Below are 23579 nucleotides of genomic sequence, written 5' to 3'. Positions count from 1 at the left end.
GCCCACCCGCCCTACTTTCTTGATGGAGGCAATGACAAAAGTCTGGCTGGGAGCAAGGCGGGGACACAGACCTGCCTCTAGGGGGGGCGTGGCCAGCTCTCACTGGAAGACCTACACAGGGGATGGCAGATAATGTCTGGCCATCTTTAGAAAACTCCGTTTGCCACATGCCCTCAGGAAGCTCCTGGTCTTGCAGGGAGACAGCGTTTAGGCAGGTCAGCAGACGAATAACTGTGGAGCCACAATTGAGACGAAGGCAGGGAGGCAGGTTATACCTTTAGATTGGGGACTTTGGGCCAGTCACCCCTCCTCCCAGGACTTTAGTGTCCCTGTCCTGAAAATGGGTTGAGGCTTCACTTGGTGCTTGTCTCACGCTCCTCCGCACCCTGGAACCCTGGACCTGAGGGGTGGGAGCACTGTGAGTACCGCCTATGCCTGTCTCCCTGTCCTCCTCAGAGCTGGTGTCACAGTGGAGCCTGAAAGATGGCAGAGGCCACCCCCTGTGTCTCTCCTGTTCTCATAGCAGCAGCTCCTGTCGGCTGTCCTCGGGGAGAGCAGTCACCAAGCCCTGAGGTGGCCAGGGGTCAGGTGAGGCCTGGTGGGAGCTGGCAGCGCTCGCTTCTCCGGGCTCCCTTCTGCTGAGTCACCCAGCCAGCCTGCCCCTTGCATGACTCAGACGTCTATTCTGGCCCTGGTTTCTTGGCAGGGCTGCTCCCCTCTGTCCTCCAGGCTCAAGCCTGGGTGTGGCTGAGCTCAGCTGACTGAGGCTCCTGCCTGTCCCCGCCTCTGGTCCTTTCATCTTGCTGTCCCTGAGGCTACTGCAACCGGGAGCATCGTGATCAGAAGTGTTCATGTGGTAGACTGCTCGAAGGGGGTCCTTGGACCAGCAGCACTGGCGGGGCCAGGTGCTTATTGGCAATGCAGTGTCTCAGGCCTCCTGAGCCCTGCAGATTCAGTCTCGTTATAACAAGACCTGGAAGGTTGGTTCACGGTTGAAATGCCTTGGTCCACATTAACTAAGAACCTCTCAGCTCATTTAGAGTACGAGATATTTTTAGCCTGGTCCATAAATATGAAACTTTTCTTCCCCAACATTTTACTGTAAACATTTCAAAACTACAGAAAAGTTAAAAGACTTGCACAGGGAGAACTCATCTACCCACCACCTAGATTCTATGGTTAACACTTTGCTAAACTTGCTTTATCACACAGCTACCCAGCCCGCCTACCCGCCAGCCAGCCCACTAATTCTTTTGATGTCTGAAACTTCCTTTGAAATACATTAGTATCCTTCACCTGAACATTTCACTGTGCAAATCGTTAGCTAGAGTTCACTGTCCGTTTATAGTTTTATTTAAAGTAAAATTTATGTACAGTGACATTCCTGAATCTTACTACCATTCAATGAGTTTTTGATGAAGGAATAACTTAAGCCTCTCTCAAGATTTAGAATATTACCAGGACCCCAGAAAATTTCCTCCTGTCTCTTCATGATTAATCTTTACCCCTCACACCCTAAAGGCAGCTGCTAAGCTTAGACATTTTTTTTTTAATTTTTAAAATTCATTTTAGAGGAGAGAGAAAGGGAGAGAGAGAGAGAGGGAGAGAGAGAGAATAGAGAGAGAGAGAGAGAGAAGGTGGGGAGGAGCTGGAAGCATCAACTCCCATATGTGCCTTGACCAGGCAAGCCCAGGGTTTCGAACCGGCGACCTCAGCATTTCCAGGTTGACGCTTTATCCACTGTGCCACCACAGGTCAGGCAGCTTAGACATTTTGAATTCCTTTTGTCTGTACTTTTGGTTATTTAGTAATTCAGCATTGTGCCAGGGACCAAACTGGGCTCTGAGCACCTAGAACTGAACAAACCTGGACCACTGCTCTTGAGGAGAGGTGGAGGAGGGCAGCAGGTGATGAGTCAGCAGCCACAGGATGGACAGTGGGGCTCTGAGGCCGGGCAGTGCTGGGGACTCCAGGGCTAGCATCCGGGGGAGCAGACACCTGAGTCAGAGAGAGCAGAGCCTTGTCTGGCTAATGATATTGAAGACTAGAGGGTGGACAGGAAAGTGCTCCTGGTAAAGGAAGCAGCATGTGCAAAGGTCCAGTGGTGAGATAGAACTTGTCAGTGTTTGGGAACTGTGTAAACTCTGGCTAGTTAGGATGGGCCAGGGAGCAGAGCATTACAGACAATGGGTGGAATAGTGTGTCACTCTGAGGATTTGGAATTTTGAGCTGATGGAAAATTTTCTCAGTTGGGGATTGACACGCTCTGGTTGGTAGTATTCGGAGGATTCCTCCAGCAGAAGACTGGAGGAGGACTCACGGCTGATGGTACTTTGGAAGCCATTGTAGGAACCCAGGCGGGTAGAGTGGAGGGTTGAGGTGATCAGTGACTGTGTATGCACTGCAGTATCCAAATCCAAGAAAGAGTGGATGAGGTCATGGGACAGGGTGGTACGCATGTGGTGTGTGTGACAGCAGAAGGGACTGTGGTCCTGACCAGGGAGGTGGTTTGCACAGCTCTAAGCAACAGAACCAATAAAAGCCAGCAGTATTATAAGCTGTAGCAACAAATTTCTTACTGTTGGACATTTAAATTGTTCCAATCAGACCAGGTGGTGGTGCAGTGGATAGTGTCTACCTGGGATGCTGAGGACCCAAGTTCAAAATCCCAAGGTCGCTGGCTTGAGCGTGGGCTCATTCAGCTTGAGCGAGGGCTCACCAGCTTGAGCGCGGGGTCACTGGCTTGACATGGGATCATAGACATGACCCCATTGTTGCGGGCTTGAGCCCACCAGGGTCGCTGACTTGAGCAAAGGGTCACTGGCTCAGCTGGCGCCTCCCACTCAAAGCACACACGAGAAGACAATGAACAACTGAAGTGATGCAGGTACATGTTGATGCTTCTCATCTCTCTCCCTTCTTGTCTGTCTGTCTCTTCTGTCTCTCTCTAAAAAATATTAAAAGTAAACAAACAGTTTCAATTAGTAATAATGATAGTATCCCAGGGTGCTGTACTACTTGTTTATTAATTTATTTCATCCTAGACTCAACCCAACCAGGTGGTATTGTGATTCTCCTCCCATTTCACAGTTAAGGACACCGAGGGCCAGGGTGGTGGATTGCCTTGCCTAGGTCATGAGGCTGGTTCCAGGAGCCCTTTCATTGGGTTCGAACACCCGAGCAGGCCTGGCATCACTTGTTAAAACATAGATCACTGGGCCCCACTCCTAGAACTTTTGAGTCAGTAGATCTGGAAGGAGCCTCAGTATTTGCCTTTCTAACAAATGTCCAGGCACTGTGGATGCTGGTGATGGGGGCCACACTCAAACACCCTGCTCTAAGATATACTGCTGTTTTGCTCGTCTCTTACTCCTGGGCATTTAGGAAATGCGGAGTGGGAGTCACTGGCAGACAATTAAACTAAAAGCAGAATCCAAAGTAGAAAAGATGTGTGAGGGTGTGGACAAGTTCCCCAAACTGCACTGTGTGAGAGGTAATGAATGAGTCATTCTCAAAGAACCAGTGCCTGGGACTCTTGTATCAAATTGGTTTAATCCACATGGTTTCTGGCCAAATCACCCGGAGCCAGATACAGATGCCAAAGAAGGCAGCTCTGCTTGCATAAATCAGACTTTCTCCCCTCCTGCCTTTGGCCAGGGCTTGTGTGAGTTATTCTCATTACTAAATGAATGGGGGACCAGGTAATAAGCTGAGTCCTGGGTCAGGGGTTAGTCCATTTCAGTCTCAGAGGCTGGAAGCCCCAAGCTGGCCGCTCTGCTCCTGTACACCAGGACATTCTGCTTGGTTTTGGTGGAATGGACTGCTGGCTGGATCCTCGTCCATTAGCCTTTTTCTTCTTCTTCTTTTTTCTTATTATCAGTTCTTGGCGACTTAAGCACTCCAGTTGTCTGTTATCAAATAAGGCCTTCTCTGTCAGGAGGGGACTTCCATAATTGTTTCCCCAGTTGATAATGATGTTTCCTTCTCTGGGCTGGTGATGAGACCCTGTGTAATCTGAAAATCTGTGTTTGGATCCCTTGGAGGAAGGAGGGCTGGGGAGACGAATTTGACAAAGCCCTCAGAGTGCACAAATTAGAAACTGGAACGTGCATGGTAATAACCCGGCCTCATTGAATTTGCAGGGTGAATTTTCTCACGGGGGTTGGGATTTTTACGAGCTGGAGGGAGGATTAATGTCTTCCCTCTGGGCCATCATTTTTTATGGTCTCATTTGTTTACAGTTGGTAGAAAGGGAGCAAATTCACCTTCAGCTGTGCAGCCCACAGGCCGCTGCTTTCCTGACCTGTGGCTGGAGTTGGCTTGTTTTGAAAGAAGGGCGGGATTGTGAGGCCCCTGTGAGTATATGGCCTAACACCTCTCTCTTTGTGCAAATTAGAAAACGATGACTCATTCCCCCCGGGGTGGGTGAATCTGAGACAGCCCTGCTTCTTTCAAGCCGATGGAGCCCCTCCCCAGCACAGGACCTGGCGGTCTTGTTGAGCTGGGCCGGTGCGTTTCAGCCCCCGCTTGTCCCCTCCGCACCGCATCTTCGTGCAAGGTTTAACTTGCACAACTGTGCGCCGATGCCAAGACCGGGGCAAGACTGGGTTTGGAGGCAGAAGACTCTCATTCGAATTCAAGTTTCAACTTGAATCATCGCTGCATCCTAGGGTGTCATGAGGTCTGATGTGAGCAGGGGTCAGCCAACATTTTCTATAGAGCCAGATATAGTAAATACTTGAGGCTCTGCAGACCATATGGTCTCTGTCAAAACTACTAAATCCTGTCCTTGTAGCAGCTATGGACATCTGTAAAGGAATGGGCATCTCTCTGTTCTGTCCGAGCGGCCAGCCCAGGGGCCTTAGTTTGCTGAGCCTGACGTGACGCCTCTGGTCCAGTGCTTCATGTGTCATGGGCCTGTCAGAGTGGGGGGCGTTGGTACCGTCTTTACTATTCTTGTTTTTACTGATACTGATACCATTTCTTGAGCTTTTTCTCTGTGTCAGGTACTGTTGTAAATACTTAGTATGCTTTACCTCATTTAATCTCATCACCATCAAGGAGGTCCAAGGTCCCACGACTTGTAAGTGGCAGAGCTGGGATTCAAACCCTCTAACTACCTAGCTCTGTGCTGCCGCACACAGAAGCCACTCCTGTTCCCCCACCCCTGTTCCCGTACCCCTGTTCCCCCACCCCTGTCCCCCCACCCCTGTCCCCCTACCCCTGTCCCCCTACCCCTACCCCCGTTCCCCCACCCCTGTTCCCCTACCCCTGCTCCCCCCACCCCTGTTCCCCCACCACTGTTCCCCCACCCCTGTCTCCCCACCCCTGCTCTCCCCACCTGCTTCCCCCACCCGCTTCCCCTACCCCTGTTCCCCCTACCCCTGTTCCCCCACCCGTTCCCCCTACCCCCGTTCCCCCACCCCTGCTCCCCCCACCCCCGTTCCCCCACCCCCTTTCCCCTACACCCTTTCCCCCACACCCTTTCCCCCACCCGTTCCCCTACCCCTGTCCCCCTACCCTTGTTCCCCCACCCCTGAACCCCCCACCCTCGTTCCCCCACCCCCTTTCCCCCACACCCTTTCCCCCACACTCGTTCCCCACCCCTGTTCCCCCACCCCTGTTCCCCCACCCCTTCTCTCGCTGGCATCCCGGTTTTTTCCTTTGTTGCAGCTCATCAGTTTGTAGTTATAGATGTATTTGCATCTTGGTTTGCTTCCTGTCCACCTCCCCCTCAGGTGGGACATTGTATGGAGCTCTGTCCACACCCCTTAGCTGCCTTCTGGCATATAGGCAAGTCTTCCCTAAATATTTGTTATAGAAATAAATGAATCGTTGCCAGCTCTGCCCCACCCCCGCCCCTTCTCTGCACGCACCGCTGAGCTTTTCACATGGGGTAGGAATTGGGCTACACTAGAAGTGCCTTTGCAATTCCCTAATAACCCATCCACTTCTGGAAAAAGTAAAACAGCCTACAGAGCAAATATACCACCTCCTCCATGAATGACATTGCTGCCGTAGGTTGGAAAAATTCCAGCTTATAACATAGTCCCATGGACCTCATTGGATTTGTTCCTCCCTGCAGTCCTGTAAGGCAGGTTGAACTGTAGAACTAACTGCTCCCATTTCCCAGATGCAAAGACTGAGGCTTTGAGGAGAAGGAACTTGCCCATGGTCATACAACTAGAAAGTGGCAGGTGTGGGATTTGAACCCAGGTCTCTCTGACTCCACAGTCTAAACTTACTCTGCTTTAGGTTGGTCTGGAATGTAGGGCTGTGGCCAGCTGCATTTGACTAGTAAAAATAGACTGATGCCAGGGCCCCACCCCCAGAGGTACTGACCGTGTTGCTTTGGGTTGGGACCCTGGGCACCTGGGTGTTTCTGAGGCAGCCAGAGCTGGGAATGTTTCCAGGCCATGTGGCCCCAGAGTGGAACCTGGTAGGTCTCAGCCTGGGACGCATGTTTGAGTCATTGGGGAAGCTTGTAAGGACAGAAACTTTCACAGGTGTGCAAAAGTGGACAGCATAGTATAATGCACAGCACTGGCCCCTTTACCCTGCATCACATGTGCAAATATTTCAGTATGTATCTCTGAAGGATAAGGAATTTTTCATCAACTTTATTTTGAAATAACTTGACTCACAAAAAGTTGCAAAAAACAGTAAAGTTCTTGTGTACCCTTTGCCCAACTTGCCCCAGTGACAGCGTGTGAAAAATAAACAGCTATTATCTGGCCTAAAAACATTACTAATAATTCTTTAATATCATCAAATATTTCTTTTTAATATATATTTTTTAATTTACTGATTTTAAAGAGAGAGATAAAGAGAAAAAGGCAGGAAAGTGGGAAGGAATGGGAAGCATCAACTCATAGTAGTTGCTTCTTGTGTGTGCCTTGACCGGGCAAGCCCGGGAATTTGAACTGGCATCCTCAGCATTCCAGGTTGATGCTTTATCTACTGCGCCACCACAGGTCAGGCAAATATCATCAAATATTTTAATACTCCATTGTGGTTGCAACATGGTGCACTTCTTCTTCTTTTTTTTTTTTTTTTACTGAGAGAGAGAGTCAGAGAGAGGGATAGATAGGGACAGAGAGAGATGAGAAGCATCAATCACCAGTTTTTTCACTGTGGCACTTTAGTTGTTCATTGATTGCTTTCTCATATGTGCCTTGACCATGGGGCTACAGCTGATCTGTTGCTCAAGCCAGCAACCTTGGGTCCAAGCTGCTGGGCTTTTTGCTCAAACCAGATGAGCCCGTGCTCAAGCTGGCGACCTCAGGGTCTTGAACCTGGGTCCTCCGCATCCCAGTCCTACGCTCTATCCACTGCACCACCGCCTGGTCAGGCCACATGGTGCACTCTTAGGTTGTATCATTCCTTCTCTTACTAGCTGGACTGTTTCCATGCAAAGACCCTTCCCCTCGTCTTTTTGGTGCCCCTCTGGTGTAGGTCATTTAGGAAGGGTGGGAAAATGCTTACTTCTTGTCCTTTTTGTTTTCAAACCAGCAATTTGGGTTGTTAACATCTTTTCATCCATAACGCCAAGAGGTGGTTCTTTTTTTCAGTATCAGTATGAACTTGTGTATTTAAACATACGTGATGTTTCAGTTCACTCTATTTTCTTTTCTCATTGCAGCTCAGATGGTCCCTTTTGGGGCTGGTGGGAGCATTTCCTGGTTGCCTTTAGGCCTGTTAGCACTCCTTGCAGCTCAGATTTCCTTGCCTTGATGTGGGGAGTTACAAGGTGTTCTAGGCTTATCTTGTACATTTCCTGCCCAGCTACTTTGCCAAGGAGACTCTGGGAGTTAGAAATGAAAACAAAGACTCGGATGCCCTGGTCCCACCCCAAACCAACTTAATCAGAATCTCTGGGGAGTGGGGCCAGATATGCAGATATGGTGTTTTCTTTTCTTTTCTTTTTTTTTTCAGAGAGAGGGATAGACAGACAGGAACGGAGAGAAATGAGAAGCATCAATCATCAGTTTTTTGTTGCGACACCTTAGTTGTTCATTGATTGCTTTCTTATATGTGCCTTGACCGTGGGGCTACGGCAGAGCGAGTAACCCCTTGCTCGAGCCAGCGACCTTGGGTCCAAGCTGGTGAGCTTTGCTCAAACCAGATGAGCCTGCGCTCAAGCTCATGCCCTCAGGGTCATGAACCTGGGTCCTCCGCATCCCAGTCTGACACTCTATCCACTGCGCCACCGCCTGGTCAGGCAGATATGGTGTTTTCTTTTTTTTTTTTTTTTTTTGTATTTTTCTGAAGATGGAAACGGGGAGAGACAGTCAGACAGACTCCCGCATGCGCCCGACCGGGATCCACCCGGCACGCCCATCAGGGGGTGATGCTCTGCCCCTCCGGGGTGTCGCTCTGCCGCGACCAGAGCCACTCCAGCGCCTGGGGCAGAGGCCAAGGAGCCATCCCCAGTGCCCGGGCCATCTTTGCTCCAATGGAGCCTCGGCTGTGGGAGGGGAAGAGAGAGACAGAGAGGAAGGGGGGGGGGGAAGCAAATGGACGCTTCTCCTATGTTCCCTGGCCGGGAATCGAACCCGGGTCCCCTGCACGCCAGGCTGACGCTCTACCGCTGAGCCAACCCGGCCAGGGCCAGATATGGTGTTTTCTAAAAGTGCTCTCAGCCCTGATGGAAAACCACTTGGGTCCAGGGCATCTCTCAATGTCTCATCTCTGAAAAATCCTGGAACCTTTTGTTTTTTGTTTTTTGTGACAGAGACAGAGAGAGACAGAGAACAAACCGGAAGGGAGAGAGATGAGAAGCATCAATTCTTTGTGTGGCACCTTAGTTTCTCAGTGATTGCTTTCTCATATGTGCCTTGACCAGGGGCCTTCAGCAGACCGAGTGACCCCTTGCTCCAGCCAGGGACCTTGGGTCCAAGCTGGCGAGCCTTGCTCTAACCAGATGAGCATGTGCTCAAGTTGGTGACCTTGGGGTCTTGAACCTAGGTCCTCTGCGTCCCAGTCCAATGCTCTATCCACTGCGCTACCGCCTAGTCAGGCAAAAATCCTAGAACCTTGAGCACCATCCTCCGCTGAAGAGCTCATCATTGTGTGGTGACCCCCTTCACTAAGCTGGTATTTCAGAATTTAGAGCTGAGTGTTTCAGCGTTGAAAGCTGGCCCATGTGTGCAAGCGCAGAGGCTCCATGCTGATGTCCCTTGCCTTGTCTCTGTTGTTGAACTGGAGCTGTCTTTGTGCCTTTGGGAAAGAGGCTGTTTGAAAGCTAGTTGAGAATCTGTCCATGAGTTCCCCTTGCCCTTGGGATGAAGACCAACATTCCTTATGTGGCCTCCAGTGTAGACTCTGCATAGCCCCTCACATAAGACTACCCAGACCCCCTCTTGGTCCCTGGAGGAGGTTATACTCCCATCTACCACCGGGCCTTTGCACATACTATTCTCACTGCTGGGACCACCTTGCCTCTCTTCTTACTTAGTTGTCCTGTACTCAGTCTTCAGACCTCAGCTTGAACATCTTCCTCAGGAACACCTTCCCTGACCTCCATCAACTGGATCAGCCCCCACCCCCAATTGGCTCATTTACTGTGAGCCCAGGAAGATACCAGTGATCCCCTGGACATGCCTTTAGGGTCTGATCCCCATCACAGTGTAGTTTTGATTTGTTCGTGGGACCCTTTATTATCTCTCTCTGGAGTCTCACTGCGGTGCAAATCCTGTTTCTGCTACTTGTCACTTGGGACCCTGGGCCACTCGTTTCACCTGCACCCGTCAGGTTCTTGTATTATAAAATGAGGTGACGCTTCTATATAATAACTTCTACTGACTTCATTGGCTGGTTATGAAAATTAAATGAAAAATTTATGTAAAGCACTCCAAACAGAACTAGCAGGTGTTGTTATTGTTGTTATAACTACTACCACCCTGGTATATCACGGGCTTTCTGCAGGGAGGGCTTGTGTCTGTTTGTTGAGATGTGTATACATGTGCTAGGCGCATAGTAGATGCCCAGAAAATATTTTCTGGATGAATGGATGAGTGAAAGACTCATGGAGGAGAGCAGGACGGCAGTAACACCACCCTCACTGGCTTGCTGTGGGGCTGGGTATAAGATCAGGCACAGTCTTGTTTTTGCACACAGTGGAATTTCAGACATATTTGCTGGGTGAAACTGGATGAGCTTCCATGTGTTTATTTAAGGTCACTGGGGCTCAGGAGAGACATCCTTTTGGGGTGCAAATCAGTGGCATGAGCGTGGCTGGTGGTCCTTTGGGAGGAAGAGTGGTCGGCTGACCGCTCCCTGCCAAGTGCTGTCATAGATGAGCTGCTGACTCACTCATTTCCCTTTCCCTCCCCACCCTGTGCTTTCTCTCCACCAGAATCCTTGCCCGGAGTCCGGCGCGTCCTTCCTCTCCAGGATCACCTTCTGGTGGATCACGGGGTAAGGCTTGGCGCTGAGTCTGTGGCAGGGTTGTGTCCCGAGTGTCCTGTCCTGGGCATGGGTCTCAGAGACACTGACCTTGTCCCCACAAACATGAATGTTCATGTTGTCTGACCCTAAAGCACTTGCACCTCTGTGGGCAGCTTGGCCTGGGGCAGTTAGAAGCTGCATGCTCTCGGCTGGGCTTTGGATTTGGGTTTTTATTTTATATTAGGAATAATTACTATTATTGGCATCAGTGCCAACACCTCACAATTAGAAACATAATACACACGCACCCTAGGAAATGTGGGTGAGAGAGATATGCATAGAGCAACAAACACACACCAAGGCCACCGTGTCAGCAGTTTGATAAGCTCCCTTCTGGCCCCCCCCCTTTATGCACATTTCCCCCCCTCTGCACATTGTCATCGTCTCACTGCAGATTATTTGAATCCCCCCCATAAGCATTGTTCCTGTGTTTTTAAAGTTTTTAAAAACATTTAAAAAATTAGTTTTCATACCTAATTTTTTTTCAAATTACTGTTCAAGAACACTATTAGAACAATGAAATATAATTTATTTAAAAAATGTTTTTTTATTTAAGTGAGAGGAAGGGAGATAGATTCCCACATGTACCCTGACCGGTATCCACTCAACAACCCGTGTCTGGGGTTGATGCTCTGCCCATCTGCTTGCAACCAAGTTATTTTTAGCACCAGAAGCGGAGGCTCCACAGAGCCATCCTCAGCACCCAAGGCCAACACGCTCATATTAATCAAGCTATGGCTGTGGGTGGAGTAGAGAGAGACACAGAGAGAGAGAAGGGGGATGGAGAAGGGAGGTGAAGCGGATGGTTGCTTCTTCTGTGTGCCCTGACCAGGAATGAAACCCAGGACTTCCACATGCCGGGTCAATGCTCTACCACTGAGCCAACTGGCCAGGACCAGTTAAGATAATTTATAGACTGTGGGCTTATGCCATCCATGCTAGTATTTCTGATTTTGATAATTGTTCTCTGGTTCTATAAGAACATGTGTTTTCTTATGGAGAGCACACTGATATTTAGGGGTAAAGGTGTATGGAATCTGCAGCCTACTCTGAAATGGTTTAGAAAAAAAGAGGGTTCACATATGTGTGTGTATAGAGAGACAAAAGGATGCAGCGTCTTGCTAAACATCAACAGTAGTGAACGAGGTGAAGGGTAGGCAGGAATTCTTTGTACAATTCATGTGATTTTTCTGTTAAGTTTGAAATTATTTCAAAATGAGTAAGTTAAAATACTAGTTTTACATTTTACTGTGGAAGTATTCAAACATGTGGAAAGACTCGTCTTAAGAAACCTCACTAAACTCACCACCCAGATTTAAGAGTTTTAATGTTTTGCGACATATTAGCCTTAAACATTTTTTTTTTTAAGTACAGTAGAGCCATCCTGGTATCTCCCTCCTAAATGTTTTCTGTGTAGCTCTGAAAAGGGAGGCCCTTGTTCCTGGGTGACCGAACAGAATTTAGCAGTAATTACTGTCGGGCCGTATTCAGAGCATCCCGACTGCTCAGCTGCCTTTGGCTGCGGGGCCAGCTGTGGCGTGGAGGCGGCCGTAGCGCACAGTGAGGGCCACGTCCTCTTCCTCTTGACTCTCATCGCCTCCTTCCTTGTGTTCCTGCCCCAGGTTGATGGTCCAGGGCTACCGCCAGCCCCTGGAGAGCACTGACCTCTGGTCCCTGAATAAGGAGGACATGTCAGAACAGGTTGTGCCCGTTTTGGTAAAGAACTGGAAGAAAGAATGTGCCAAATCCAGAAAGTAAGTGTGAGTCCTCTTGCTACTGGGCGGGGGTGGGGTGGACACTAGGACACTGAATCACCCCTTCCTTGCCCTGGGAGGAGACGAAGTAGGGGAAGGATTTGCAGGGCCCTCTCCTAGGCCGTGGGAGTGAGCGAGGGTCTGATTCCAAGTCCGATGAGAGGGTAGAGGTGGGTTTTATGTAGGGCAGTGGCAAGTGGTGAGTTCTGTTTTATAACAACCAGTGGGGCTCCCCTGGGGAGGTGGGTTATGGAGGAGACCAGGGGCGGGGCCTCAGAGGCTGCCTAAGTCCCTTTATGCCCTGGAGCCTTAGTTTTCTACTCAGAGGGCTTTCTGAGAATTCAGCGGATAAGCATCATCTGATAAGCTGTCATCTGACAAGCCATGTGAAAACCCTAGGCAGGTAATGCTGTACTGGCTGTGATTATTCGTGCTGGGTGCTTCCGTCTTGTCTGAGAGAACATGGTGAGAACTGGCTCGTTGGGCTCAACTGTGGGCCACCCGAGGGGCGTTGGCTCCGTTAATACCTTGGCCTTTGGTGGGGGTCTCAACTTGGGGGTTCGCTGCCTTGCGACACTGGCATATGGGTCATTTGCTTTGTTCCCAGAGTTATGAGCCAGATTTAACACCTGTAACCCCTGTGGATGTGAAGGGGTGAGAGGAGAGTCCTGTTCTAGACTGGGATTGCTTGGTGTGGCCCCTGCAGTGAGGCCTCTCGTTAGCTACGTGAAGGGGTGAGAGGAGAGTCCTGTTCTAGACTGGGATTGCTTGGTGTGGCCCCCTCCAGTGAGGCCTCTAGTTAGCTAGAGAATAGGTAGCCTCTGCCAGCTCTGGGCTGCTGGGTATTCCGCGCCTGCCGGGGAACAGGCAGTGGCAGCCTGGGCAGGGGCGTCTGGCTTGGCTTCCTGAGTCAAAACACCATACTCACTTCAGCTCCTCGCTTTAGCCTTGAGTGTTTTTTCTCAAAAGTCAAGTCTGAGTTGCCTTCCCCGGCCCTGAGCCCACAGCCCACAGCCCACAGCCCACCACCACCTTTGGATTTTAAAATGCAGTGCTTCATTGGTTTCTGTAGAGTTTAACAAAATGGAGTGGAAACTTCTCCTTGACTTTTGGCCTCCTACAAGTTAAGGCTATTTTGGTCTGTGTTTCCTGCTGGTGTGATTATAAAAACTTTTCATTGGCTCAGGAAAATAATTTGGTGGGGTCTTTTTGTTTATTTGTTTTGTGACAGAGACAGAAGGACAGATAGGGACAGACACGAAGGGAGGGCGATGAGAAGCATCAGTTCTTTGTTGCGGCTCCTTAGTTCATTGATTACTTTCTTGTATGTGCCTTGATTGGGGGGCTAGGGCAGAGCTAGTGACCCCTTGCTCAAGCCAGCGACCTGGGCTTCAAGCCAGTGACCTTTGGGCTCAAGCCAGCAACCATGGGGTCATGTCTGTGATCCCACACTGAAGCCAGCAACCCTGTGCTCAAGCTGGTGAGCCCACACTCAAGCCGGATGAGCCTGTGCTAAGCCAGCGACCTTGGGTTTTCAAACGTGGGTCCTCTGTGTCCCAGTCCGACACTATCCACTGTGCCATTGCCTGGTCAGGCGAATTTGGCAGTTTTTTAAAGAAGTTATTGTACCACCAGCCATTCTATTTCTAGGTTTAAACCCAAGAGACAGAAGATGTGTTCATGAAAGACTTGTATAGCATCTTTGTTTCTTTGTTTGTGATGGCCAAAGCTAGAAGCAACCCACACGTCCATTAACAAGTGAACAGATGTACAAATCATTGTGTAGTCATACAAGGAATATATGTTTTTAAAAATAATTTAATCTTATTAACTTTTAGAGAGAGAGAAACATTGATTTGTTCCTTCACTTATTTAAGCATTCATTGGTTGCTTTTTATATGTGCCATGCTTGTCCAGGGTCAAACCCGCAACCTTGGTGTATCTGGACAACTCTCTAACCAACTGAGCTAACTAGCCAGGGCTTCAAGGGAATACATCTAAGCAATACAAAGGAATTATCTCTTGATACACTTGACAACATGGAAAAATCTCGAAATAATTATGCTGAGTGAACAAAAGCTAGATAATAGTACATATTGGGTAATTCCATTATATATAGTTCTAGAAAATGGAAACCGTTCTGTAGTAACAAATCAGATCAGTGGTTGCCTGGGAGAGGGTGGCAGCAGAGAGATGGATGGTAGGATATTACAAAGGGACAGGGCACACCTTGGAAAGTGCCAGATTGTTCATAATCTTGATTTTCCTGGTGGATTTGTATGCATATGTCAAAACTCATCACAATGTACACTTTAAATGTGTGCAACTGATCAATTATATCCTATATCACTTATATCCTATATCAGTTATACCCCAATTAGGCTATCAAAAAAAGCAGTAGTGTTTAAAGAAAGGGTGACCATTTTACTTATTTGTTTCATAAAGGAATGTAAACAGCAAATAACAAATAAAAACAAAGACAAAAACAAAACTCTCCAAAATACGCATCTTAAGCAGTGATTCTCAAACTTTCAGACTCATGTCCCCTTGAAGACAAAGATTTTGTATGTTTCCTTTACTGGATTTTGTTGAACTCAAAGAGTCTGGAGGCTTGGGCTAAAAAAAAACGATAAAGGTTTACTTAAGGGTTTGAGGGCTGCGAATCAGAAACACTACTAGGCAGTACCCAGAGTGAGTTACTGGGCCGCAGGGGTTTATGAGTCTGTCGGCCAGCGCTCACTGGTCCTGAAAAATAGGCAGGAGTTTGCAGTACAGAAGGAAAAACAGTTCAATATTGAATTGGCCGATACAGAGATGGTGAGTCAATGCTTTGAGACCCAACTCCCAGTGGCATGTAAGTTACAGATTTTATATAGGGCAAAATCACAAGACATCAGGGCTCAGGGAGTGGGACTGGTTAGAGGTAGGGTGAGGATAATAATTTCTTCAGATCTTGAGAGCAGTTCTGATGTCTCTGCAGAGTTCCTCTGGTCTCACGGGAAAGGAGCCAGGGAGCTGAAGCAGAACTTAGGCCAAGCAGGAGTTCTCTGTAGGCTGCCAGAGGTCCAGACCTTGTGGTCATTAGTCAGGTCTGGGCATCTGTCTTCTGCTGTCTCAGGTTGCTGAAGGCTAGGTCTCTCAGGGGTATAGAGAGAAAGAGATATGATTTCTATTGCTAGGGTTTAAAAGTGAATTTAATCAAAGTCCTAAAAGGACCCTTGATTTCAAGAAGAAAGAAAAGCTTAAAAGTTCAAATAGCAAGCAGCGCCTTCTTGAGAAGACTCAGTCCTGCAGTCTTAGCCTCCGGCCTGGTCTGAGATGGAAGTCCTCCAGGTGATTGGTGATCTGGATCCTCGCTGTCAGGTGGTCTGGATATGTTAATATTCTTTCCTTAGTCATTCAGGGGGAATCGGGTTACTTGGAGGGCTGACGTGTATCCAGGTATTAATGCAAGACTGCAAAGTTCAACTGATTAAGTTCCCAGGATAGTTCAAACTAGAATAGAATCATTTCCTCAGGCCTCAGCCACCTTGGTTTAGTAATTTTGCAGCTCAACTCTGTGTCTCCATTTTATTTCTTTACTCTATGCCTCAAATTTAAGGACACAGGTAAATAAAAACAACCCACCACATACCCACTTAAAAAAAAATCAACATAGTGCTCTCATGAGACCCTAAATGAAAACTAAAAGGCAAGGGATTTCTAGTAAAATGACATGTATTTTAGTGTGTAAATTCTCAGGCACGGGCTAGAATACAAGCGAGGGTCACTGCTGGTTCCGAAGTGGAGAACTGTCTACGCCAGCTCCACTCAGCTGACCCGGTCTGTGTGGCCCTGGACCTCAGGGCCACCATCTCCCTCACAGACCAGGATTTTACCACATGGTCACCAATGCTTGGCAAAGTTCCTAACAAAATAGAGTCTTTTCATATTTTGCAATCTTTGCATTCCTGGAAAAATATTTGAGGCATATTCAAACTTGCAAAAAAGAAAATCCACACTGTTGTGTGGATTTTATGTCGAAGATGGAGTTGGGCTCTAGACTTGCTCACACGTAGGTGGGCCTTTCACCTCCATCGATGCCTGGGGACCCCCTCCCTGCCTTTGGGGTGGGCCTTTCACCTCCATCGATGCCTGGGGACCCCCTCCCTGCTTTTGGGGTGGGCCTTTCACCTCCATCGATGCCTGGGGACCCCCTCCCTGCCTTCGGGGCTGTTCTGTACCTCACAGAAGGTCTGAGCTCTGGCTCAGTCACCGTGACCATAGGGGACGCGAATTTGCAAAACAACCCCCCCTTCAGAAGCCTGTGTTTTTGAGGAAGGAAAAGCACTCAAAAAATAAAACAAAAAACATAAAAAGGAAGAACATCTTGAGTAACTAACATTTGTAAGTGACATTTAGAATCCTGCCAGAGCCCTACTTTCCAAGGAGGGGCTTACTGGGGGGTGGAAATCAGCCCACCCTTGGCTTCCAAGATGGTCGCCCTGTATTTATTTTGTGAGCGTTAAGAAGAGCAGAAATGCACCTTAAGATTATAAAACCTTTTCTCCGTGAAAGGTAGGATTGGATCTGCCCTTCTGTGTTATATTGGGTCTTATGGGTCAAAGGCAATGCTCGGAGCGTATCCAGAAATGTGAAATTTTAGTCAGGCTAAGACCTTTTTAAGTTTGAGGTTTTACCTTTGCCAAAAGATGAAGATGTTATTTGAGAAATGACCGACAGAGCCATCAGTAGCTCCTCGCTGCTGTTTGGTTGGTTTCGGGCCCTTCCAATCTGTCCTCCCCACCCTGCTCTGGCTGCCTGAGGTTCTTGTGCTTCTTGGAAGAGGTGCCTCACCTCTTTTCAAAACCCTTAGTTCCAGGCCTGGCTCATGCGGTTCCCTCTGCTGCCTAAAGCCCCCTCCCCCTCCCAGCTGGACCGGTTCCCTCATCCTGAGGTCCTGGCTCACACAGGCAGGTAAAGATCCATTGCTCTCGTGAGGCTTCTTGACGGTGGGGCTGTCCCCAGTGTTTGGCCCAGAGCATGTGTTCAGTTCATTTATAGATGAGTGACCGAGGGGTACCTCTTCCCACATCGAAATCCAGTCAAGTCACCAAGTCACTTTTTCTTCCAGTTTCCAGCGTCCTCGCCTGTTTCTGTTCCCGTTCTGAGCAGTTTCCCCCAGACTCGGGCCTGCCCTCTTTAAGTTTCCCTTCCCCTCCCAGCCTGACCACTGAGACGCCCTGCTTGCTCCTTTCCCCAGCACCTTCCGCACAGGCCTCTTGTTTCTGGATGTGTTTGTCCTGACTAGGCCTTAGATGATCCTTTGCACTGTTCTTGACCTCTTCCACCCAGGCCTGAGCTGTCCTCCGCTGCCTGCCCAAGCCCTCCTCCCTGGCCCTTTGGCAGCCCTTCTGCTGGCCACTGGAAACAGCCCTGGGTTTTCCAGGCCACGCAGGCCCAGGGCCAGGGCCCAGCTTGGGAAGTGGTGCGGAGCGTGGGCTGGGGAGGGCTGAGCCACTCCCTTCCTCTGTTCGCCTTCTCCTCCTCGTTGCCAAAAGGCATGTGTGCTCAAGGAAATAGAAAACCCCTGCCCGAAACCCAGCTTCGGGAAAGCCAGCAAAGTGGGCAGGGAAGGGCCTGACGTGGTCAGTGGGATAATGCCCCTCTTCCCCAAGTATATCCACGTCCTGGTCCCCAGAACCTGTGACTGTGTTACCTCACATGGCAAAGGGACTCGGCAGATGTAATTGAGTGAAGGATTTCTTTTTTCTTCTTTTCCAAGTGAGAGCAGGGGAGGTAGAGAGACAGACTCCCACATGTGCCCCAACTAGGATCCACCCAAGCCACTTCCTTCTGGAGCTGATGCTCTGCTTATCTGGGGCCATGCTCGCAACCAAGCTAATTTTTTAGCGCCTGAGATGGAGGTTCCATGGAGCCATCCTCAGCGCCCAGGGCTGATGTGCTCAAACCAATTGAGCCATGGCTGCAGGAGGAGGAGGAAGAGAGAGAAAAAGAGAGAGAAAAGGTGCTGTGCTGCTGGTTTTGAAGACAGAGGAAGGGGCTTCGAGCTGAGGAATGTGGGTGGCTTCTGGAGGCTGGAGAGGCAAGGAAGCCATCTCCCTGAGAACCTCTGGAAGGAACACCACCCTGTGGGTCCAGTTGTGATTTCTGATCTCTGCAAATAGGAGATGATAAATTTGTGTTGTTTTAAGCCACTTAGGGTAATTTGTTACCCTTGCCATGGGAAGTTTATAGCTTCTCACAGAGAAGAGTTTAGGTCTTACTCTGGATGTAGTGGGAAGCTGATAGTGGGGTTGGAGGAGGAGGGTGATGTGTTTTTAGGGTGATTCCACTGGTGATTCCTGCTGTACAGGTAATTATTGGTAAGGGAACAGGAACGGAAGGAAACGGGAATCGGTGAGGAGGTCCTGGCAGTGGTCACTTGCATGGGTTGGAGGCTATAGAGATGGAAAGACTGAATAGGTGACTAGGGACATCTCAGAAGTGGGACGGACAGGGCTCATGCCCGTTCGGACCTGGGGAGCATGAAGGTAGAGGTCAAGGATGCCTCCTGTGTTTCTGGTCCTATTCTGGGTCAGGGAGGACAGAGGAGAGAGATAAGGTCTTGACAGAGTCTGGACAGGGCCAAGGCAGGTTGGACGGCCATGGTCTCCAGGGAACTTCTCAGATGGTCTACATGGGCGGATGTGGCATAGATGTGACAAGCAAGAGTACAGACTCCTGAAATTGAATGCTATTCAGTGAACGCACGCCATAGAAGAATTTTGTAAGTTGTAAATGTTAGGGTTCGGTGGCGATGAAGCTCAGAGTCCATGTTTTGCCGTTTGAGGGTGTTGCTTTAACTGCATTTCGGTAGATGGGAGCTGAGGAGTGTATCTGTTGCTGCATAGCAAGTTACCCCCAAACCTGTCAGCTTAAAATAACAATGTACGTTTAGTATCTGGGTCGGGGGTCCAGGAGTGGCCTCGCCTGGTGGTTCTGGCTCAGGTTGCAGTCAGTATGGTGGCCAGGTCTGCAGTCCTCCGAAGGCTCAGCTTGGGTTGCAGGACCTGCTCCCAGGCTGCGTATGGGTGGCAGGTTAGTGCTGGCTACGGGCAGGGACTCACCATGGGGTTTTTTCCAGAGGGCTCATTGAGTGTCCTTGCAACATGGCAGTTGGCTTTGCCCAGAGTGAGTGATCTAAGGGATGACAAAGTGTAAGCCACAGTGTGTTCTGTGACCTAATCTTGGAAGTGACGCTCCATCTTTAATGTAACATCCTATTAAGAATGAGAGGGGAATCCACAGGAGCATGTATATGAAGGTTGTGATTTCTCCACATCTTTGCAAATGCTTATCATCTGACTTTCTGATGACTGCCATCCCAGTGGGGGTGAAGTAACATCTCACAGTGGTTTGGGTTTGCATTTCCCTGATGACTAATGCTGCTAAGCAGTGTTTCCTATGCTTACTGGCCATTTGCATATGGTCTTTGCCCTTTTTAAAATTGGGCTGTCTTTTTTTTTAGTGAGTTGGACGAATTTGTTATGTGCTCTAGTTACAAGTCCTTCATCAGATTTTTGATTTGCAAATATTTTCTCCCATTCAGTGGTTGTTTTTTCACTTTTTTTTCCCCTAATGAAATCTACTTCTCAAAGGTTACGTGAGGATTCACTTTCTTGATAGTGTCTTTTGAAGCACATTGTTTTTTATTTTGATGAAGTCCAATATATTTGTTTTCTTTTGTAGCTTCTGCTTTTGGTGTTATATCTAAGAATCCTTTGCCAAATCCAAGGTCATAGAGATTTACCCCTTCTAATATTGCCCTCTAAGAATTCTGTAATAGCTCTGTTTAGGTCTGATCCATTTTAAAAAAATTATTGATTGATTGATTTTAGAGAGAAGGAAGAGAGAGAGATCGATTTGTTGTTTTACTTATTTATGTATTCATAGGTTGATATTTTGAGGGAGAGAAAAGGATGGGGGGAGAGAGAGAAGTGTGAGTTCGTTTTTCCACATAATTGTGCCATCGATTGCTTCACGTATGTGCTTTCACTGTGGAACCGGTGACCTTAGGGGTTGAGCCGGAGTCCTCAGGACTGAGCCAGCGGCCCTGGGATCTAACCTGTGACCTCAGGATCGCTGACCTTGGGCTTGAGCTGGCAGCCCTGGGCTCAAACCAGCAACCTTGGTATTCTGGGATGATGCTTTATCTACTGTGCTACTGGCCAGGGCCACTGGTTGATTATTGTATGTATCTTGACCCAAGATCGAACCTGCAACCTTGACATATTGGACAATGCTCTAGCCAGTTGGACTTCCTGGCCAGGGCTGTCTGATCCATTTCAAATTTATTTTTGTCTGTGGTGTGAAGTGAACATTCAAGTTTATTCTTTTGTCTGTATTATCTGGTTTACCAGCACCGTTTATTGAAAAGACTATTCTTTCCCGGTTGAATGGTCTTGACACCCTCGTCAAAAATCATTTGGGTTTATTTCTAGAGTCTTAATTCTGTTCCAGTGATCTATTATGCCTATCCATATGCCTGCCTTAGTTATGTATGGTTGTTTTATAATAAGTTTTGAAATCGGGAAGCGTGAATCTCCAACTTTTTTTTTTAATATTGTTTTGGCTCTTCCGGGCCCCTTGAACTTCCATATAAATTTCAGAATTAGCCTGTCAGTTTCTACAGAGAAGCCAGCTGGGATTCTGATAGCAGTTGCACTGACTCTGTAGACCAATTTGGGGCTGTCACTTTTCTGTGCCCTTCATGTATATTAACTCATTTAATTTTCACAACAGTCCTATGAGGTAGGTCCTACTTTTATTCTTATTTTACAGATGAGGAAACTAAGGCCTAGAGAGGTTAAGGAACTTGCCTAAAATCACACAGCTGGCCAGTGGCCGAGCTGGGATCCTAAATCCATATTCATGACCACATACTAAGCTCCCTCTGTGATGACTAGTTTTCTGGGCCTCTCCAGAGGGCGGGATTCTCTGGCCTTGTCCTGCAGTCGGTGGGCTCAGTCTCTGGCGGACCTTGTATGTTCCACACCACTTATGTTCCAGGCAGCCCGTGAAGATCGTGTACTCCTCCAAGGATCCCGCCAAGCCCAAGGGGAGCTCCAAGGTGGATGTGAACGAGGAAGCTGAGGCTCTGATTGTCAGGTCCCCCCAGAAGGAGCGGGAGCCGTCCCTGTTCAAGGTGCTCTACAAGACCTTTGGGCCCTACTTTCTCATGAGCTTCCTCTTCAAGGCCATGCACGACCTTATGATGTTTGCCGGCCCGGAGATCTTGAAGTAAGACCTCTTCCCTCCTTGGGCAACTCTCTGCGCATCTTTGACCTGTCCCTTGCGATGCTCCTGCTTCCTCCTTAGGGTCACAGGGCATGCGTCAGGGGGCTTGCAGCCCAGTCTCTTCATCTCCTGCTTCTCTTAGTGCTTCGCTTTAAAGCATCTTAATTATTGGCCACTTTGATTGCAAATAACAGAAACCGACTAGGCTCCCCTGAAGCCCAAAGATGAACGTGGAGGATGGTCTTTGGGAGTGAAGAGCACAGATCGCATGGGAACCAGGGCCTCGAGCCAGCAAGTCAGAGGGAGGTCCCTTCTCTCTCCTCAGTGCTTCCTTCCCTCTCTTGCTCTTTCAGGCCACACATTTGTTCTTACACACACACACACACACACACTCTCTCTCTCTCTCTCTCTCTCTGTCCTTTTCTGCTCTCTATGCAGTCACCTTTGGGTGACTCACCTGTGATGAGATGGCACAGTCAGTGTGAGAAGCCTAAGGCACCCTGCCACACAGGAATGGGGTGGGCAGCCTGCACAGTCAGCTCGCCGCTGTGGGTTTGGGTTTCCATCTGTAAAAGTGAACTACTAAGGCTCACCGCGCCTGGTTTGGGAGAAAGTCAGAATGCTGAAAGTGAAGGCCTTTTCCCTGCATGTCACGGTGACATCATCCCGGGCTCTGTCCTCTCGCTCCCTTGCAGATTGCTCATCAACTTTGTGAATGACAAGAAGGCGCCGGACTGGCAGGGCTACTTCTACACCGCGCTCCTGTTCCTCAGCGCCTGCTTCCAGACCCTCGTGCTGCACCAGTACTTCCACATCTGCTTCGTCAGCGGCATGAGGATCAAGACCGCCGTCATCGGCGCCGTCTACCGGAAGGTGGGTGGCGCCCGCTGAGGCCCCAGGATCTGTAGGGACTTGGCTGGGTCATTCTGGGACTGCCGTGGGGGTTGGAAGCCCAGCGCCCGAAGCAGAAGTACTCAGATGGCCCAGATGGTTGCAGACAGCAAGGATTAGGCCTCAGCAAAGCCAGTTTCAGGGGTGAGCCCACAGGATGATGCCCACGAGCCCCTGTGTCAGCCATGGGAAATTGGATTGCTTAGGTGGTATGTGGTTTGCAGAAATCCAAGTTGAAATCTTTGCTCTGCTATTCATAGTCTGGGTTCATGCTTGTTCTAACTCTGTTTGAGCTGAGCAAACGATCCTTTCCCTGGATGAGAGAGTACTTAACAGGCATTGGTGCCAAGCTTTAAAGGAACTGCATACCTTCTAGGTGCCTTCATTCCTTAGCCTCTGGGGCAAGGACACCGCTTGGGCTCCACACTTCAGGAAGAGACTGTCTAGCCGATAGTTGGGGAAAATGAACTAGGTTTTTGGTTCTCAGCCTGGAAAGCTTCAAAAAGTTCTGATGCCCAGGCTGTGTCCTAACCAAATAAACCAGGATCGCTGAGGGTGGGACCCAGGCACCAGCATTTCTAATTCTAAAGTCCCCAGGTAGCAGTGTGAGCTCACGTCTGAGAACCCTCCAGGTGATGTCTGGCCACGTCTGGACATGTTTGGTCGTCATAACTGGCGGTTGGTGCATGTAGTGGGGTCAGATGAGGGGTGCTGCCAAACGTCCCACAGGACAGCCCCACCAAGAATGACCCAGCCTCCACTGTGAGGAATGCCAACACTGAGAAACAGAAACCCTGGCTTAGACCTTGGCCCTTCAGTGTATCCAGGGACCAGCAGCTTCCGCGTCCCCTGGGGGCCTGTTGGGAATGCCGAGTCTCGGGTCCTGCCCCAGGCCTGTTGAGTCACAGCCTGCATAGTGACAGACTGCCTGTGTGCAGTGTACGCATGAGAAAGTGCACTAAGCCTGGGTGTAGGCGACATCTGAGGTCCCTTCCACACTGAAGAGCTCCGGGTGGGGAGGCAGTGAGTGCCCCTGCGAAGAGCGAGGGCTTCAGGATGAGACAGACGAGCTAGGAAGGCAGAGAAGTCGGCAGAGCAGGAGGAAGGGGCAGTGGCCTTCCACTCTTGAGCAGTCCCCTTCCTCCACATGGGGCTGGAGGCAGAGCCCGGGGCTCTTCCTCTGCCTCACTCACACTCCTTCCCTCC

At 49.2% G+C, this 23579-nt stretch overlaps 1 protein-coding gene across 2 annotated transcripts in view; it reads left to right on the top strand.

Moving 5' to 3' along the window:
* ABCC1 (ATP binding cassette subfamily C member 1 (ABCC1 blood group)) overlaps window positions 1-23579 on the top strand; it is a 109085-nt gene that overhangs the window by 16611 nt on the left and 68895 nt on the right. For both annotated transcript variants that reach the window (XM_066274761.1, XM_066274760.1), the window contains exons 5-8: window positions 10358-10419; window positions 12072-12203; window positions 21255-21485; window positions 22178-22355. In XM_066274761.1, coding sequence (XP_066130858.1) covers window positions 10358-10419; window positions 12072-12203; window positions 21255-21485; window positions 22178-22355 — 603 coding nt within the window. The remainder of the gene's footprint in view (window positions 1-10357; window positions 10420-12071; window positions 12204-21254; window positions 21486-22177; window positions 22356-23579) is intronic.

This window comes from Saccopteryx bilineata, chromosome 4, assembly GCF_036850765.1.
Source record: "Saccopteryx bilineata isolate mSacBil1 chromosome 4, mSacBil1_pri_phased_curated, whole genome shotgun sequence".
Classification (NCBI taxonomy): domain Eukaryota; kingdom Metazoa; phylum Chordata; class Mammalia; order Chiroptera; family Emballonuridae; genus Saccopteryx; species Saccopteryx bilineata.
This window is presented reverse-complemented; position numbering and strand designations above follow the sequence as displayed.